Raw genomic sequence first — 19,279 nt, 5'->3', positions numbered from 1 at the left:
TCAATCAATCCGGCCAAGTGGGCTTAAAGTAGAGACAAGTAATCATTATATAGAACGAGAAGACTGGCCTCTTCAACTACCGTCGAATACGTGAAACTTCCTTCATCTCGTACTCTTCGACGGGCTCCTCACGTCAGACCCATTCTACTGGGACGGAAGCTCCACATTTGCTTGGAAGAAGCCTAAACCAACCTAAAAGGGGTAACCTTAAGCGTTGAACATGAAGCTAGCGAGTCACCTCGAGTCACGTAGGCTTCTTCCATTCTTATATTGTGCGCGGTTATCCCTTCTGATGGTTTTGGCATCGTCTGTTGTATCATGCGACGTGCTCAGAGTACGGATGTACTATGGGGAGAAGAACATCGATCAACCTCTTGACTGCCGCTAGTGACAGACAACCTTTTGCGCCCTTACTTATCATCTTCCGAGTTCGAAACGGGGGTGTCGAGCTTACTGTGGAGGGTCGGAGTGCATCTTACCAACGACAATGTTCATACACCAGTATTAATTTTTAGCATTTAAGACGTTAATTATATACAGAATTCAACGTGTTTTGACATCCATATCATCCCAAAGTCTTCTTCAGCCTCAACCCTGTACCAGCTCGACCTCGAAGTCTCCCGTCAAGGGCTTGTTGATGGTGAAGCTGAGCGCACCACTCGCCTCGTCCTTTTCAACAACAGCATCCGATTCACGGATCCTCAGCTCCCCAACGTGTCTCTTGGTCTTCGACTTGCAGCCAATCGTACCGAAGCCCAGTATCGTGACCTTGTTGATGGTCAGGCCGGTGCCGTAGCCGAATGTGCCCTTGGCGCTTAGCTTGCCGTCCGCGTAGGTGAAGGTGACCTCGGTGGTGCCCTTCTGGACGAGACTGACGCCGTCGTCGATGTAGAGCTTGCCGCTCGCCTTACCGTCGGCGCCGATCGGCACAATGAGCTCGAAGTCTTGCTCGCGGACCTCGTCGGTCGTCATGGCGGATTTCTCGCGCAACGGCACGATGACGCCACCGCGGAGGAAGAGTGGGATGTCGGTGATATCCTGGTCATCAATGGTGATGGTCTTGGCAGCGCCCCTGATTTGCTTGCCGGTGTACCAGTCGTAGAAGACATCACGAGGTAGGTACACTTCAACACTGGTGGCGTTCTCCTCGGTCACGGGTGCGATCAAAAGGGCATCGCCGTAAAAGTACTGGAGCTCGAGACCGAATGTGTTGGGATCATTCGGGTACAAGTAGAATACTGGGTTAATCAGCGGTGTGCCATCGACAGTTTGCTGGTGAAGTGCCGTGTAGATGTAGTCGAGAAGGCGGTACCGGATGTCAATGACCTTGCGAGCAGCTTCTGCAACGGTTGGCCACCTGTAAAGCTCCTGGGAGATGCTTGGTGGGTAGTTGTTGTGGTCACGGTAAAAAGGGCTGAAGGCCCCAAGAGTAGCCCATCTTGCGCAGAGCTGTTCGGTGGCGTTGTCCGCATAACCGCAGACATCTGATCCGACCATTGGCACCTGATAGATAGAGGCAAAAGCCATCATCATTCTGATGCTCCAGCGGTAATGCGGCCAGTCGGAAACGTTGTCACCTAGCCAGTGTCCGACCTTCGCGCCGGCGCCGGCAAAAGTTGAGCGCGTGATGACCATCGGTCGAAGTCCAGGACGTCTCACGGCCATCGCTTCACGCGATTGTACGCTCATAAGAGATCCATATAGATTGTGCCAATCTTGAGCCTTATTAGTAATGAACGGCAGACAGAGGTAATAAACGGTCGAAATTCATGTTACTTACCATACATGGCGAGTCCATTCTGGGAAATGAGGTCCGTGTTGACTGTGTGGTTCGAGATTCCTCCCTCAGCGGCATTCCAAGAGTCCATGTATGCAGCTTTGTTGTGAATTGCGTATTTTGGGTAAAGAAGGTCACGGCCAGGCAGACCCATTTGCTTTCCAGGTTCTTGGCGAGCAGTGATCACGAGATGGTCGAATGAGATCTTCTTAGGGCTTGTTTCTCGTATAACAAGGTCGGTGGTGTCCGCGCTGCGCTTGCAATCGGTTCCAGCTGGCTGGAAATCACATGGCCATCCTGGAAGTGGGCGAGGTGGACTGCGAACTGCTGGTGGCTCGGGGGGGTACCCAATAGCAGCCTTGTCAGGATCGTCGCAGGGGAAATTGCAGGGAAAGTTTGACGGCTCATTCATCTGTGTTATTTATAATTAGTGGATGTCTTCAATTCCGGGTTGCTGTTGTCTGGAATTCTTGAGGTGAAGTCATATAAGGTGAAGAAGTCAACTTCGATTTTACTTACATCAATCCAGAGCGCATCAATATCAACCCCTGTGTCAGGGTCGAAGAATATCGCAAACTCGTTGTCCCAATACTGGGAAATATTCGCAGCAAACCAGTCGGGGAAGGCAGTGACCCCAGGCCAGACAACACCTTTCCAGATGGACCCATTGGCCCGCAGGAGGAAGATGTTGTCTTCCACACCTCTTTCAAACGGGGGGTAATCTTGATAGGCAACCGCTGGGTCAACCATCACAACGTATTTCTGGCCGTTATCGTGGAGATGATGGACAAGCTCCTGCATCATGTTGATTGGGAAACGCTCAGGGTCCAGCGAGAAGACCTAGCCCAAGTCAGTTGCCAATCCTAGTTTATTTAGTGATGAAATAATTTTGCCTACTCTGCGCCGGTCCATGTAGTCAATATCTGTCCTAGAACCAGGCTGTCAGTCACTACAATGGGGAAGTGAGAAGCTATTATTGGCTGGTCTTCTACTTACCACATCACCTCAAGAGGGATATTTGCCTGGCTATAGTTGTACACGACCTCAGCAACGTCAAATGCATCCTGGTAACCGTAGCGGCAATTCTGGAAACCGAAGCCCCAGTATGGCATCATGGCCGGCAGGCCTGCAATCTCGGCATATTGCTTCGACACATCAACAGGCGAAGGTCCTGCCACGAAGTAGAAGTCCAGAACACCACCGAGCGTGTTGTACTCTAAGTATTGACCAGATTCTGCTGTGTTGTTGATAAAGACATCCATGCCGTTCGAGTTGAGGAAGAACACTCCGTGTGTTCCAGTTGTCCGGTGCTCAAAGTAGATGGGGTGATTGCCATACAAATTTGCGCCATCTGGGTTGCTAAGGTTAGCGATGATGAAGATGTCGTCTGGGCTAGGTAATGCTCACTAGGAGTGGCGTAAGCATCTTGAGACCACAGAGTACGAATGTAGTTCGTGTTGTTCAGGCGGAACGGGTCCGAGTGCTCGCCGAGACCATACAGGTTCGGGTCTTCGGGCAGCTTTGTGCGAAGGCGGAGATATTGAGACTCAAAGACTAGGCTTGCGGCTGAAGTGTCGAACAAGACCTCGCCAGACTTGGCGCGGGAGACTGTGAATGAGAATGGATTCTCCTTGTAATCAAACTTCAAGGCTGCCGCGCTCGCGTCTGACCCTGCCGCAACAGGACGGGGAAAGATGGACTCGGGCACCTGGTAGACACTGTTTCCAGCATCCTGGATCTTGACATGGAGACGCGTTTCTATTCAATCAATTAGTCCATGTCTGTCGTTATCCCTGTAATAAGCATACCAGTGTCATAGCTGACTTCAAGTGTGAGATCCGTAAGATCATCACCGTAGACATCACAAGCTGCACCGGCGAGTGTCAAGTCAGCGGTTAGACCTGTTGAGGTCGTCTTGACGTTCGACGCCTTGTATCCAGGACACTTTGTAAGAGGGTCGTCGCTAGGATAGTCACGGGCGGTAATAAGACCGGCAGACGCCAGTCCGGCAAACAACCCGATGTTGAAGAGAACCCGCATGATGTACCGATTGATCTCACGTGTTGGACGGGATACCCAGCAACCTGGGAGAGAGGGGAGACGGACATGACGGCTATTTAAGTAGATCGATTGATTCTAAATTAACGCTGAGATTACCATGCAATGACCAGCTCGTGCGTGTAGCTTTTCCCCTCATCTTGATCGATCGGTGAACCCCAACAACAACCCCAGTAATAGCCGCATGGCCCGTGATGGCCCTCTCCAAGAGTCCAAGACAACAAGCAAGCGGAGACAATTACGTTGTAGAGCATGGACCAGACGAACTCTGCGGGGGAAAGCTGAGTCGGGGAGGACTGGGGTCAGCTCAGCCAAGCATCCTCGCTTGAATTACTCGGCTCTTGTCGAGAAAGGACAGGCCGATTGAGCGAAAACGGCCCGTTTCGTCGACGCCGGCTCGACCGACGGCGCAGAAGGCTCGCGCTACATACGATATGCAACCAGGTGGTCTTGTTCACCTCCATCGCCTCCGCAGAGCTTCTGGTACTAGAAGAGGCGCCAACCCAAAAGGAAGTCGGGGTAAGCTGCGGCGCTGCTGTTGCTGTGGAGAGACAATCTAGAGTATCATCCAATGTCGTCACAAGTCTCCAGGTCTACCTAGTACTCAAGGGCGTCGGCTCTATAACCGTGGTTCGGCCTGATAGCCCCCTGGCCACACTACAGGAGAGCCACCGTTGCCATTGGCGAATGACAGGCCATGTTACGGGCCGAATGCGGTAGTGGACCAAGTGAAATTCGCCGTTGAAGCTTCCCCGCACCGCTAAAGAGCGCCACAGTGAGATGGAAATGCGGGAGGCTTTGCGCCCAGCTTAAGCTTAAGCCGAATCGTAAGGCGACAACCGTCCTGCTCTTCAACTGCTTACTGCGTGGAAAGACTGCGAACAAGGTGGCTGAATGGAAGAAAAAATCGTGAGGGAAACGGCCACTGATATCATTCCTCTGTGTCCAAAGGATACTGACATGCGGCATGTTGGGGAAGGGGAAATCTGCGGAGTGCAGTGCCACGGGCATACTTGGACATAATCACACCGGGATTATTGTATTGGACTCGGCCAAATAATGCATATTCCTGATGATATGAACAGCTCCATCTGTAACCTCACAAGCCCACTAACCCTCAACCGAATAGCCACCCCTGACTAAGAGGCGGAGATACTCCGCCAGCAATTTGGTCATGCACGTTCATCGATGGGCGTCCTAAACAACCTTGAGGGCCATCTAGCTTACAGGAACCATGATCCGGTCAACATCAGGCCCATACGTCCCGTCCGTCTGCGTGACAACCACCGTGTTGCTACTTCCAGAGTTCAAATTGCAGTGCACCGAGCTACTGCCGGGAGTGTAGCCATTGTCTGTAGGCAGGAAAGCAATTGTCTGGCCCACGCCGTTGCAGCTGACCGTCGCGAACCGCTGGCTGCTATCGCCGTTCTCGTACTTGACTCTGATCGTCGTCTTGGTCGCCACGTTCGAGCTCACCCCGCTGAAGGTAAGCGTCCCGTGCGACGAGCCCCCGATGTACCCGACCGCCTGGCTGCCGCTGCAACCGGAGCAGCTGACCACCACGGCGCCGTTGGACAGCGTCGCGGCCTCGGCCTCGGGCTGCGTCTCAGATGGGCCCGGCGTCCAGGTGCCGGCGGACACGTTCGGTACCCAATTGACGTAGTTGGCCATCGTGACCTTGGTTCCAGAGATTGTGAGTGGCAGCCAGATGTATGTGCTTCGCATCAGATTCGTCGACACCCATCGGTCGCCCATGTAGATGGCTTGCGTGCTGGAAATGGGCAACACGAAATTCGTTTGCGAGGTATAAGTATTGGAGCCAACGGTTGCGAAGGTGGCCCATGAAGACCAGGGACCGGAGACTATTGACCTTGATCAGCACCCTCGCCCTCCATGCTAGCATCGAGATGTCCATCGCCATTGAAATCGACAGCACTTACGGGAGGTAGCATAGCTGTATACCTGTGACAGCTCGTTAGTACCGACTGTGCAATGAAACGTTAATGAGTTGAGACCTGGACCTACATTGTCGTTGGGAGACCACCCCGTCAGATGCGAGCCAAACATGAAGTAGTAACCGCCCTGCTTCAAGATGGCCGGAGCTTCAATGCTGTCACTCCAGAGGTAAGTTGCGCTGGAAACATTGAGATAATCTGACGTCAAGGCATCAATGCGCAGGCCATTGGCGCGCTGCATAAAGATGCCGCTGTTAGCAACCACCCCTAACCTTTGCCTTGGCATCAATCGCGTCAACTTACATCCTCCGTCAACAAGTACGCCTTGCCATCCGTATCCTGATACAGTCCAATATCACGACTCTGCTGCCCCAGCGGGCGCCAGCTGCTGAGGTATGTGTACTTGCCGCACACGGTATCGCTCGTGGCCACGCCGACCTTAGCCTCGCTGTAGTCGCTGCTGTCGATGTGCATATACAGGACATACTTCTTGGTCGACGAGTTGTAGATGACCTTGGGCCGCTCCACGACGCGGCTGGGGCCGAGGTCGCCGGAGCTGGTGCGCGAGAGCAGCGCGCCCACGTACGTCCACTGCACGAGGTCGCTCGACGAGTAGCAGTTGATATTCTGGAAAGCGCTGCCGTCGGTCTTGTCCTCGCCGATCATGTAGAAGGTTGAGCCGACCTTGATGATTCCTGCGCCGTGCGCTTGCACGTGTTTACCCGTGTTCGTCTAGAAAGACAATGTTAGTTGTAAAGATAAAGGTAGCTGGCGTAGCTCTCGTCGTACAGCTGTCCATGTTCCTCCTGGAACAATTTGAAGAGAGGCTCGAGCAATGCTCGCTGAGAGCAGAAGGAGCGTCGTTTTGACAAGTGAGATCATCTTGGTACGGTCTCGTGAAAAGGCAATTGATGGTATAAAGACTAAGGAACCCTCTACTCGCTTGTGAAACAGAAGTCATGGCATCCTATGCATATATATCTATCCGTATCTATGATTCGAATAGCGTCACATCACGATACCCCAAATCCAACCTCAACCACAACCCTAGGCTCCGAGATCCCCGAACGTCTCAAGCGGCAACCAAACTCCTCATCTGTGGGTATCCTCGGACCAAAGTCACGGGCCCGCATCACTGTTCCTGGAGATGGGTCTCATTGATGGGACGGCAAAGCAAGAAAAAATCCGGGGTAGCAATATGTACACGAATGTCGATCCGCCAATGATGCGCTGAGATCGCCATTCCCGCCTAGCGTTGCATCGAGCCCGTATCATGCGGGCTCGATGATCAAGTGATGCCACGTTCCCGGGCTCTGGTTCCGATATCTGGCCCGGGCGATGAGCCGAGCAAAATGACTTGTCTTCCCCAGAATATGGATTTCATGGGGATCATCAGGCCCAAGGGTTGTGATGTTGTGAACTAGAACCATCGGGCAGGACGCGGGCAGCGGGCCATTTCTCTTTGAGGATGGAGCGCGGGGATAGATTGGTCTGATGGTTAGTACTGCCAGGAATCCTGGAAGTCTATACGGAATAAAAGCTTACATGCGCACAGATATCCAAGTAGTCAACGCGGAATGATAACCTCACTCGGTAAAGACTATAGGATCAACAAGGGTATTGGTTCACATCTTGAGATTGTTGCAAGAAAGTCAGTGTTACTTACCTTTGGCAACAACTGTTCGATAAGCGCCCACGGTCCTCAATCCCCGGTGCACAACTTCTTCGCAGTATCTGAGAACTTTATACCATGTGCAAAAGGATGTAATTTTCAAAAAAAATATATGCAATAAGCTAAATAGATGGAAAGTCGTTGTCATGAAGATGGCATTTTGGCCATGCTGAATCTGAATCAAATGCATTCGTGACGTGCGTTACCGCCCCCTTCTTCACTGACACCAAGTCAATCGCAAATATCCACCTCGCCATGCTGAACCATAAGAAAGGGACAATCCACCCTTTTGGAGAAGAGGTTAAGCGACACTCTTGTACATGCCGGAAACTCCCGCTTCGCTCCATGCAAAATGCGCAATGATTATTTAGATAACCAGAAGAAGCCTCAGCCGGGCAACCGGACTGAAGGATTTTTAGAGGTTGGTATCAGTCGTCCACCTCCATTCTGTCCTGTATAGGGGACGTGGTGGCGACAATAATCGAATGAGGATCGTTCTCCTCTTCTTTCGCCACATCAGAGATGAAAGAGCTGTTGATATTGTCTGCAATTGACTCACGCTCTGCGTTGGCACCATTGCTTCCGTTCTGGGCGCAGAGTTTGTATTCGCCGTTCTCTTTACGTTCAATGATCGCCTCGTCGAGTGCCCATTTAGCAAGCCATCGGTCAACACCTAATCGTTGGGCCTCGCCCTTCTCCATATGACGGCCAACATGTTCCGTCCACTCATCCCATGATCCGGGACCTTCAAACGAACTCTGACAGTCTGATTTAGGGCAAGAGGCACGTTGAGGAGGTGATCTCCGGGTGACAAGGCACGATTGCTGCATGTCTTTGACATGTGACTCCCATTCTTGTTGTAATTTACTGTCACCTTTTGCGATAGCTTTCTTGATGGCGAATGGAGCGTGCATCCGGCGCAGATGCTGAGTAAATAGATCTTTCCGGTTGAACTCGTTTCCTTTCCCTTCGGCCGTACTTTGAGGACACGACGAGCATCGGTAATACTGTAAACAGAGATGCTGAGAAGCAATATGACGTTTCCACTCGTTCTTAGAGCCGAAAGTACTTGTACACCCTGCGAAAGAGAATGCACAGGGAAACGGTCTTGTGTGAGCAGCAGCAATGTGCTTGCGCAGCGAGGATGAATCCTTGAATGGTGCATGGCTACAAAGGTTGCAGCGCGTTTCTTGTTTCGGCATGGCTTTCGTAAGAGATTTTCGAGGGGGCTTTGGCTTGGACGAGGGTGTGTTATGCTCCCCGTGATAATGATGTTCGTCAATGCCCGACTCATTCGCGTCGTGAGAAGAGCCTGTATCCTCACGTCCAACTATCGAATTATCGCCAACATGAGTGGCCGTTGGACCAGCCTCATCGCTTAATTGACGCACATGTCTAAGTGCTTTCAATTGTTCAGCTGCCTCTTGCATTTCTGCTGAGTCTTCGACCTCATCTTTGGGTGCAATGGCAACAGTTGAACTGGTGGCTGGAGCCGAGCTTGGGAGGGGGTTCCGCGCCGCCCCTTCTGCCCGATGAGGGGTTTCAGGGTGAAGTGTCGAATGATGGCCAACCTGATCATAACGTCGTTTGTTATGTGGACTAGTAGTCGCCGCTTCTCGTGCCTCTAGGAGTATCCGTCCGTCCTCAACCTCCTTTGATGTGGCGGCGGTAATTGGCGCGCGATCGACCAGCTGTTTATACAGACCGAGCATGTTATGAGAATTTATATAACCGAGAAAGCAACAGACTTTCTCAGTCTGAACAACATTCCAAACCGAGACAGGCATTGAAATCAACAGCATTGTAGGAGGTCCTAGGAACATCCCTTCCACAACCACGTTACGCGACACAGCAGGCGAATTCTGGATCCAGTGATTGAACCAGGCCATGTCTGGACTCGCCTCACCAACAAAGGTAGTACATACCAGCACCCTTGCCTCGTCAAAGATCAAGTCTGTTACTGGTTTGGAACCAAAAAGCGAATCTGGTTTCGAGGCATGACCATCCACCTCGGCGGCCGTTTGCGAAGACTCTGACTCAGAGGGGGGCAATGGGGCGAGATTGAGGTTCTGCGCCTTGCCAGGGGTGAGCGTGAAGAACGTTGGAGCCTTATCCTGAATGGACGCCGGCTTGCTTGCCCCGTTGGTTAGTTTTCCGCCCAAATCGAGCTGCCGCTCCACTAGAATCTCCTCGTACAAGCGGGGCACAGTAAATGGCCGACCGCCGCTCAGTTTGAGCAATGCAGACTCGAGATGCGAAGTGAAAGACCGGCTAGCAACTTGCGACTTCTGCTCGGGACTATAAGCGGCAATGGCTTGCTTGACACCATGGCTGCCAGCCATTGGCGCATCACGTATTGCACAAGTGTCTAGCAGAAGTAGAATGTCTGACTGGGCATCTTCAAACAGGCACCGAACACCGTCCCATTTAAGTTTTGAAGCATCTTCCCGAGCATTGCTTTGAGGCGAGCGTCAGATCTGTCCTGCAAACATGCCCTGAGCGATTTACTCACCATGCCCAATACAGCTGGTTATCTGCTCCAACATACCCGTAACCAGCATAATATATTATCAGGAGATGATCGGAGCGAGCGTGTTCCAGAAAGGACGCCATCTGGACGCCGAGCTTGATGCTCGGATTTGGTACTGTAGGGATGCTCCATCTGTCGGTATGATAATTGTACTTCTCCCGAAACACCTTTTCTAGCGCTGCCAAATCCTGATCAACCGATGTGTCCTCCTCCCACCTTAGTAGGAGCACAGAGACACTTGTGTAAGTTGACCTCTGGGTCTGGCGGTATATGAGCATGGCAGCATCCTGGAGATGTCTCGCAAAGGACTCGAAGTCGTAGGGGTCCGCTGCGGCCGGGGCAGCTTCTTGAACGGCATAGTGCTGTGCAGCTGGAGGAGCCTGATTATTTCTGTGAGCTTCTATGAAAAGCAACGGCGGCGATTGATGGGGGAGCATACCTGCTCTGGAGGATACGGAGCTGGATGAGCGGTCTGGGCAGGAGGGAGCCCAGGAACCTTTGGGGCCAATCGGCGGCGCTTGCTGGGAGGATCCATTTCAAGGCCGGATTGGCACGGAAGGGTGCGGTCTGGATTGAATCAAAGCTGCAGTATATAAAGAAGAAGTCGAGATGAGGGTGTTGTGGTGTAGAGTTTTGGGTGTGAGAGGCAAGGCAGCGGAATCAGACAATGGCGAGGTCGAAAGTAAGGCTGTGGGAAAGAAAATGGGAGGGCTGTGAGACAGCCTGAGCCTCGTGGACTGGGCCGGGGGGAGGAGGCGGGTCTCCCAGAGCTTTTTCAGGCTGGGAGGGTCTTGGGAAGGCTTGCTGTGCGACGGCAAGTACGGGTGCCTAACAAGTGCTAGTTGGCGGGAAGGAGAGAGGGGTTTCTCGCTAGGTAGGTAGTACCTAGGTAACTAGACTGTTCCCCCGACCTTAGGTGCAGGTGGGCTGGTGCTTTCCAATTGGAATTGCTGTGTAGGTGTAGGTAGGCGTGGATGCGTGTGTTTGGGCGGTACTCTGTGGGCCTCGTCGGGAGAAGGCTGACGGCGCCTTGGGAGCAGGTACCCTCTCAACAAGGAAAGAGCATCTTGCAGCACCCTATCTGCGGTATCGAGCTACCCCACCAGAAACGCCTTGCCTGAATTCGATAGGCCCACTGGCATCTGCATCGTTGCACGGAAGGTGCGACTGGGCCTGCTGGGCCACTTCCAAGGTTGGGCCTGCCGCCCGCTGGCCAATCAGTGGCAATCCTTAAACTGCAGAAAGGCGGTATTTTCTGTCCGGCTGCTGTTCGACTGGGGAGGGTTTGGCCGCCTCGTCCAATCAGCCCATACTCCGGCACAACCTGACACTTGAGCAGTGCCACGTTTACGAAAGCCCTCTCCTCTCGATTCGAGCTATCCTGTCTTGCGCGCTGCTGCGTTTCGTTGCTTAGCATGCTAGCCTGGACTTGTGCTTTCCCCTCTGCTTCGATTTGGCCCTGATGCGGCCGAATGAATGGATGGAATCGTCTGTCCGCCCATTCCTCCATAGCCCATTGCTGCCCAGATGAGGGGCTTCCAGTCTCTGCTGCCCAGAACTCTCTCAAGTTGCAAGGTATTCGCCCGTCCCCCTCTTGTCTTGTCTTCACCTCGAGTCCTCGATTGTCGGGGCTTCGTTATCTACATTATCTGTGCACTGACAATGTCTCGAAGCCACCTCGGTATCATTGGACCGAGTCTTCTGACACGAATGGAATTATCGAGGAGACTTAAATTCGATAGGCCTCCTTTGCACGAGGAGGGATTTGCCCAGTGTGCCACCAGCCAATCCTCATGCAGCCTGCTCCGACCACGCGAGATCTGGTGCAATGAGGCGCTGCTGCTGTGTCGTCGTATCTTGAATTGTTTTAGGTAGTAAGTATCCTTGGCGCCACCTGCTCTCCGTCTGCTGCATGGAAGATGCAGCCATCGCCGCCACTTTTCGCGTGTTGCCATCCCCAATGTACTTATCGAAAAATCCTGTGTACCTTCCTTTTATCTTTTCATTCTCAATTTCTGATCTTGAACAACCATGTACTCTAGGCCATAGCTCGGTCGAAAATGGGTATACCAAGTGATAATTGCTCAAGTCATTCTCGAATGTATAAGTATATTGGCAGATCTTAGGGTACACTTTGATGGTCCTTTAATATACCTAGGTAGCTGAGGTTCGTTTTAGCATGGTAGGTTTATTTATTTTGAAGGCACGGACAAGTTAGGTACGCTTTGGTGGAAGCAGAGCATTCCGCATTTTCCTAACCAGGTCAGCTTGTAAATTTACAGGCGGCCTATGTGAATGTATAGCATTGGCAAATCAGAATGGAGAAATGTCATTGATTCAATGCTTCTAAACTAGACTGTTAGGACACTATATTCTCTTGAAAAAGTAGCTATAGGAACGCTAGTAGAATATTCTACGAGTGCCTGGCTATAACACTATTCACCTCTCCCGGCTCTTTGACATGCTATGATGGAAACATAAGATAAAGAGTTGTAAAGTATATCTCTCTCCGAGCTCTCCAAAGCTGCCTATAATAGCTCCACGACTGCCTTATGATCCCTTTGAGCTGCATACGACAGCGGTGTATGGCCATTGCTATCTAGCTTATCGATCTCAACCTAGCCTGTCTCAAGAAGTAGCTCGATGACTGCCTTACAGTCCTTTATAGTACTCTACAATAACTATGTCTTACCATTATTGTCTGGCCTATTGAACTTAATCTGGTCTGTCTTGAGGAGAAGCTTAATAAGTGTCTCGTGACCTCGTACTGCTGCAAATGATAGTGGCGTCCGGCCGCCATTATCAGGCTGGTTGATATTTACCTAGCTAGTTGCGAGGAGTAGCCTAACTACTGCTTTATAGCCTTGTACTGCCGCACGCCATAAAGGTGTCTGCCCATTACTGTCTTATACATTGACATCGGCCTTATCAACACAAGACAACACACACAGGAACTCATTGCTACACTCTACTATATATAGTTTTAAGCACCTAGATTTAGCCAACCTTAAGGTTTTCTAGCAAGTCTAGGAACAAATAGCAATCAGGAAGATCTGAAGCAATAATAAGATCTTTAAGAAGGTACTGATATCATACTGACCTTAGAGCAATTAGACGCCATCAGCCTAGAAGAGGTTTGTACTGATCAATCGCAGAATACAGAGCATTGCTATTCTTTGTTATATCACAACGCCCTTTACAACTCGGATCCATCTTCCAGTCCCTTTTCGGCCATTGCCTTCCTCGATTCTCTTTCATTGTGATTGACTGCTCAATATTGAGTTCAAGTTTCTTGTGCCCTAGCATGATGGGTGTTGTGGTGAGCCTGTCAGGTAATACTTATCCGATGCACATGTAGCCCGTGCTTGAAGAGATTCGGGCCCTTCAAACGTTTACCAAAGGGGTATCGAAGCACCCCCTCGGGATCGAAACTCAAGGACTACTAAGTGTAACCCAAAGATACCTGGGTCTTCGACAAAGGCCTTTGACGCTCATATCGATTTCATAGTATTCAAGCTCTGGGGAACGATTTATGCGAGATTTTGTGTTGCCAAAAGTTCTCCAGCATGTGCATTGTGCGCTTCAACAAGGTAATGTCGTTGAAATTGGGGGCCAAAGGTGCTATTCTGAAATCAGCGTAATAGCATTGTATATCCGATCGAGGCGTGTGCGGAGAGCGATGCCGAAACCCCTGATCGCTAAACATACTAGACCAGGTAATTGCATGGCGTAAGAAAATAATTAGCGACCATGCACTATGAAGATTCGAAGAGAGAGAGCTATGAAATTCAGCAACACTATCTAGTCTGAACTTAGCTCCGATGCCGCTAAATTAGCAGCCACAAACCTCGCATCATCGACAAGTCAACATTTGATTCTACCAAAGTTCAGTAATTTGTGTTACTAATATCTCTATATGACAGTTTCACACAGAATTCAACTTTGTCTAATATGCGAAATGCTGATTAACGAGCTTTTCACCCAATTTCCAGAGCTTCTCTGCGTCAATAGGGTCTCGCCCCCAGCAATAAACCTTTTCCAAATCGACAGCACTGCAATCTGACAGATAGCGACCGTTCAAATCTGTTGCCAAACAGAGTTAGTTCCATTGGTCCCCGATTTACTTAAGCTTAGAACAACACATGAGTACGAATGGCGGTTGATGACAAAAAGAATTCAGTAGTGGATTTATTGCCTTGAAGGGGACTGACCAGGTGAATCCAGACTGGGGTGAAAAGCGGCAAATGCATGCGTTGCGACACCTTGCGAAGGCGTCTTCGTCATGGGCGCCTGGCTCGCGTAGCTTATGTTGCCTTGAGCTTTGTCCATCGCCCCTATTGAACAGATGATAAGCTCCTTGCGAAGATAGTCAAGTATCAAGAGCACTTACCGAGTTCTGAGAAGTCCTCCCAAGCCACATCTCTGGACAAGTTGGTTGAAAAGATGACTCCCGGGTGAAGGCTAACGGAGACGAGGTTTCTCTGTCCTAACTTCTGGGCAAGCGACACAGAGAACAACATATTGGCCGATTTAGATTGCGCATATGAGTACCAACGATCGTAGACTTCGCCGTCCTGTTATAAGAATTTCAACTCTAGAACTTCAATCACCGGTCTTCATTGAAATTGATGCTACACCGGATTTACTCACACCAAAGTTCCAGTCCTCAAAGCGAACCGGTCCGAAGCGGTAGCCGCTGCTGCTTACATTGACCACCCTGATAGGCACGCCCCTTTCCAGCATCTTGGGCAGGAGCAAATTCGTCAAGAGGAAGTGGCCAACAAAGTTGATACCAAATTGAGACTCAATGCCATCGACGGTCTTGGAGTATGGAGAAGCCATCACACCTGCATTATTAACAATAACATCAATACTCTCATCGAAGGAGTTGATCTCTTCTGCGGCGACTTTGACCTGCTTGATCGATCCAAGGTCAAGCTCAATACATTTGGTTTGAACAGACGGCTCGGCCGCGGCGATCTGTCGAGCAGTCTCCTCGGCCTTCGAGAGATTGCGAGTGGCTAAGATGAGACATGCAGGCCTGAATTTGGCGATTATGATTGCAAATTCGGCTCCCAGCCCACCTGGAGTAGCGCCAGTAACCAAGATGGTCTTGTTTGAGATTTGAGTTTGACAGTCAGAGGCTACCTCCTCGGCGGTCGTCTCAGCATTGTAGGGGCTCATTATTATGACTTGCTTTTATGCACAATTGATTGAATGATTGGTGCGAGAATTGGAGATTGAATTATCGAAATGGAACGACATGATCCCAGATCTGGAGTGCCTGGAGTGCCCTCTTTATATCTTGGTGAAGCAAAGTATTGTTCGTGACGTCCAATAGTAGACTGCTGTAGTCTAACCAGAAATGGCTGAATTTCTTGCACAGTTTCCTAAGACTATTCAATTTCGATTTACGCAAATACATCGAGTGATCTATGATTGATGAGCTCCTAGTCTCTTGTGGAACCTCCAGCACAAGCAAGCTGCCTTTTAGACTCGCACGTCTAGATGCTTTCAAGATGCTTCTAACTGTAATTGGCAATCAAGAAATGCGGCCTAAACAGGAAAGGTTGGCTTTGTGGTGTCTAGAGGGACTAGTGCGCGAGTAATTACAGGGCGGAGATAGACGCATTCTCGGCCCTAACCTAGACGACCTCCAGTGGCGTTTACTTAGTCCTTCAACATCATCTACGCCGAAACTTATTCCTCAACGACTCCTGCCAAACCCCTTGGTCATTGGGCGCAATGTAGCAAAATCATTAGACCATGCATTCGGAATCTGCGGAAGTCGTCTTTGCACTTAATACGGCCTCCAATGCACATGCACTTATCAAGCACGAACCGGGGCTGTTTCATTATGCGAATGGTCCAGTGAAGGTACCAGGCCCTTGGAAACGAGGCCGTCCCAAAGGCAGTAAGGCTCTCTATATTTCGAAACAAGCCTGTGGCACTAGAATGAATGTTGAACTTGAAATCTTGATAGGTATCAACAAGGGATCGAAATCGAGCAATTGGGGCACTAAAAAACCGCCATCATCGGTGTTCGAATTTGTGAACGTCTCAGGATGTTCGAAAGATGTTGACAAAACGGCACGCACTAGGATTCGCCGACATGCCAGGCTTTGTCTGGCCCGGCAGGTACGGAGGCAGCGTGATATTACCCCGGATCACCGCCAGTCTGAAGAGCCAATTCACGAGGAGACGAGAGTACAAGTCCGGCAAGCCGTTCCAAAGATCAGCCTGCAGCAGATTTTAGAAGTGGATCCATTTGATCAGTCACCCATCAAACTAGAGCCATATGTAAGCCGCTCTTGCCATTTCGATATAGATTCTTGTTATTGACCAAACATGCTCATATCTTAGATGCATGACCTATTAAGATTTTGTGAGTTATCAAGTCGCCTTTACCTCATATTTTGGCAAACACTTATGTACTATCATGCACAGATACGGACACCGTCTGGAAAGACTTCTATGCACTAGAATACATGGCTGGATATAATCCGGTAGCAGAATACTGGCTTTATATAGCTTTTGAGGACCCAGCTCTTATCCATATATTCATCGGCTGTGCAGATGTATATACTAGGGGATACAGTGCAATCGTCAGCGGAACAAAAGGGCTGAGACATTTCTACGAAGCTATTTCACTTGTCAATCGGCGTCTGCAAGATGCCTACGAGAATGTTTCAGAAACCACTCTTGCGATAATTGCAGCGCTAGCCATGCTAGAGGTAAACTTACATAGCACGCTCTCCTTTGTCTGTTCTTTGTCCATTATTAACTTTGGCTATTAGAAAGGTGCTGGGCGGCACAGAAACTGGCAAGTTCACATGCAAGGATTGAAAGAGCTCGTTGATCGTCGTGGAGGGCCGGAGAATCTATCTTCGAACCCCTTTGTTGTCAACAAAATATACCGGTGAGCAATACAGAAACATAACCTACATCCTCTCTAAGCAAGCAGTGATTAATAGAATGAAAGCTGACTAGTATAATTGCAGTGCTGATCTATATGGTGCACTGGATGCGGTGGAACCGCCTTATTTCGAGGGGCCGTCTGGTCTTCTCCCCCGCTCATCATCAAAGCACCTCTTCCGTAGCCCTGGATTCAACGCTCTTTTGGGAATCATCAATCTTGATCAAGGTATTAAGGATTCTATCTATCTACTTGAGGAGGCTATGAGTCTTTGGTCCGACGCAAAAGACAAAATCGACATCTACTCGATCCAATACGATGGAAACACCAGTGCACCATTCAAAAAGCCTACCTCGGCCCAAGTTGCCAGAGCACGTCAGTTGTTGACTGAGGCACAATACATACTAATATCAGGTGACTACAAACAATCAATCACCACTCATGCGCAAAGTGATCGAGTATCAGAATATTTCCGACTCACTCTCATCTTGTACTCTATTACCATTCTTCACGAACCAGCTCCTTCAAAATTCATTGATCGACGTATTGGAGACATATTTAGACAAGTCTATACCGATCTCATGTCCAACCTGGACAATGTTTCGTTCTCATCACCAGCAGCAGTATGGACATCGACGGTTCCGATAGATTTTCATCTCTGGGCATTGCTTCTTGCTGCTCCAGTAACGGATATGATTACGGAGTCAGAGACAAGGAGTTGGCTTCTGACGTCATTTGACAAGCTGGTCTCGCCTGAGTATGGTGATATTCGAGATTGGCATGACCTAAAGAGTCGTCTGAGCCGTTTTCTATGGATACCCGATATTCACGACCAGACTGCTTGGCTATTCTGGTTGGAAGTTTCGAAAGTAAGGGAAGGAAACCACCTCATAATGGAAGAAGCAAAGACGTGAGTTTTTGCTCTTCGAGGTACACACTTTGGCCTAGCGATACAGTGATTAGCTTGTCAAGAAACGATATTATAGTATGGCGGGCTGGGCTAACATCGTCGAATCATACTAGATGCCATACAGGATGATGAAATTCGCCTATCTAGACTGTAATCGTATGTACAAGCCGTAACTTCCCCGAAATTAATCGGAATTCGTGACTGTCGGGCATCTGCCCCCCAAACGCGCAGAGCACATTACAGGATCCAACAGTTTCATCAATGACATAACGCCTATCTGAATTGCGTGCACCGCCTCCGCCACTGGGAGCGCCTGATTTGCATGAAGGCGTGACATAGGCAGAGCCTTCAGTTCTCGCGCAAGGAGTTCCCCAGGGAACCGCATTGATTGCGGTGCCATTGCTCCACATGTCAAGATATGCGTCCGCAGCAGCCTGGAGGGTATCCCGGCTGGACCGCTCCGAGGGATCGAGCGTCCCCCAATCCTCTGTTGAGAAGTGTGACAGAGTCTGTGCTGCGCCAAAAGCCCAGTCACCAGTTGTTGCGACTATGGTATCAATCATAACGATTTCAGCGGCATTTGCAGTATGGCGAATTTGCGTCCCAATCACATAGGGACCACCAACAGAAACAAGTTCTGTATAGCTTGCACATGCTGTAGTGTCGACAATTGTACGGTTGTGGTCCAGCTTCAATGCCTTGCTGAGAAGTCCACTTTTGATGTCTTCACTCTTGTTGTTCTGCCGGTAAGTGAAGTTACCAGTGGTAATGATTTTTTGAAGCTCGTCAAGTTTTGCACTGCTCTGGGCAGCCATATAGGTGTCAGCCGCAGCAATCAAGTGGTCGGTACTGCAATCTGCTGCAGTTACAACGGTCAATGCGGCGATTGTGATGGCCCCTAGGATTGCCCTGCAGGACGACATGCTTCTGAGGAACGCCATTAGGGAAATCTTTGAAGAATATTACGCTGGCTAAGAAGAATGCATCACCGGAGGCATAACGGCTTGGCACAGATATATGAGTGACAGGAGTGTTATTGAAGAGGCAAATCTACATTCACTTGATTGTGGAATGCCGCGGTCTGAAAGATGCCGTCCGGCAAAATTGACACCCCGCCATATATATGACCCAATTTATGTGCATATACACAATTCAGCTTCTTATAATGTCATAGTTACTCTGGTTGGAGAAGATGAGCTCCCAGTCCCTGGCTCGGCTGTCACTTGTGAGAACATCACTCTTTGCCTGTAGATTGATCTACACGGGCAGACTCAATATTCGAGGGAGATAAAACTACGAGCTCACAACTACGGTTGCATATCGGCAAATTACTAACTTTCAACCTCACAGAACTTCATGGCCAATTTCAGATCGCTCTGTCGCTCATTTGCCTTAACCAGAGGGGCCTCACACGGAGGCAGCACTGATCGCTGACAACGCGACGTTCGGCATGATGCCTAT

The 19,279-nt window shown here is 50.0% G+C and overlaps 3 protein-coding genes across 3 annotated transcripts; all 3 read right to left on the bottom strand.

Annotated features, from left to right (window-relative positions):
• Window positions 1-588: 588 nt before the first annotated feature.
• Window positions 589-3,817, bottom strand: UCRPA7_978 (putative glycoside hydrolase family 31 protein; the record flags this gene model as incomplete). Its single annotated transcript, XM_007913567.1, has 7 exons — window positions 589-1,715; window positions 1,781-2,189; window positions 2,297-2,617; window positions 2,675-2,705; window positions 2,774-3,128; window positions 3,185-3,535; window positions 3,586-3,817. The coding sequence occupies 7 exons, from the start codon at window positions 3,815-3,817 to the stop codon at window positions 589-591; spliced, it is 2,826 nt and encodes a 941-aa protein (XP_007911758.1).
• A 1,236-nt stretch (window positions 3,818-5,053) lies between these two features.
• On the bottom strand, window positions 5,054-6,672 carry UCRPA7_977 (putative glycosyl hydrolase family 43 protein; the record flags this gene model as incomplete). Its single annotated transcript, XM_007913566.1, has 5 exons — window positions 5,054-5,697; window positions 5,776-5,797; window positions 5,861-6,025; window positions 6,094-6,522; window positions 6,580-6,672. 5 exons carry the CDS (start codon window positions 6,670-6,672, stop codon window positions 5,054-5,056), a joined length of 1,353 nt encoding a protein of 450 aa, XP_007911757.1.
• A 7,922-nt stretch (window positions 6,673-14,594) lies between these two features.
• UCRPA7_976 (putative short-chain dehydrogenase protein) lies at window positions 14,595-15,176 on the bottom strand (the record flags this gene model as incomplete). Its single annotated transcript, XM_007913565.1, has 2 exons — window positions 14,595-15,013; window positions 15,077-15,176. The coding sequence occupies 2 exons, from the start codon at window positions 15,174-15,176 to the stop codon at window positions 14,595-14,597; spliced, it is 519 nt and encodes a 172-aa protein (XP_007911756.1).
• Between the last annotated feature and the right edge of the window lie 4,103 nt (window positions 15,177-19,279).

The sequence above is a fragment of the Phaeoacremonium minimum genome (assembly GCF_000392275.1).
Source record: "Phaeoacremonium minimum UCRPA7 unplaced genomic scaffold PA7_03_scaffold_47, whole genome shotgun sequence".
Taxonomy (NCBI): Eukaryota; Fungi; Ascomycota; class Sordariomycetes; order Togniniales; family Togniniaceae; genus Phaeoacremonium; species Phaeoacremonium minimum.
Note: the sequence above shows the minus strand (reverse complement) of the source record. Positions and strands in the feature narration are given on the sequence as shown.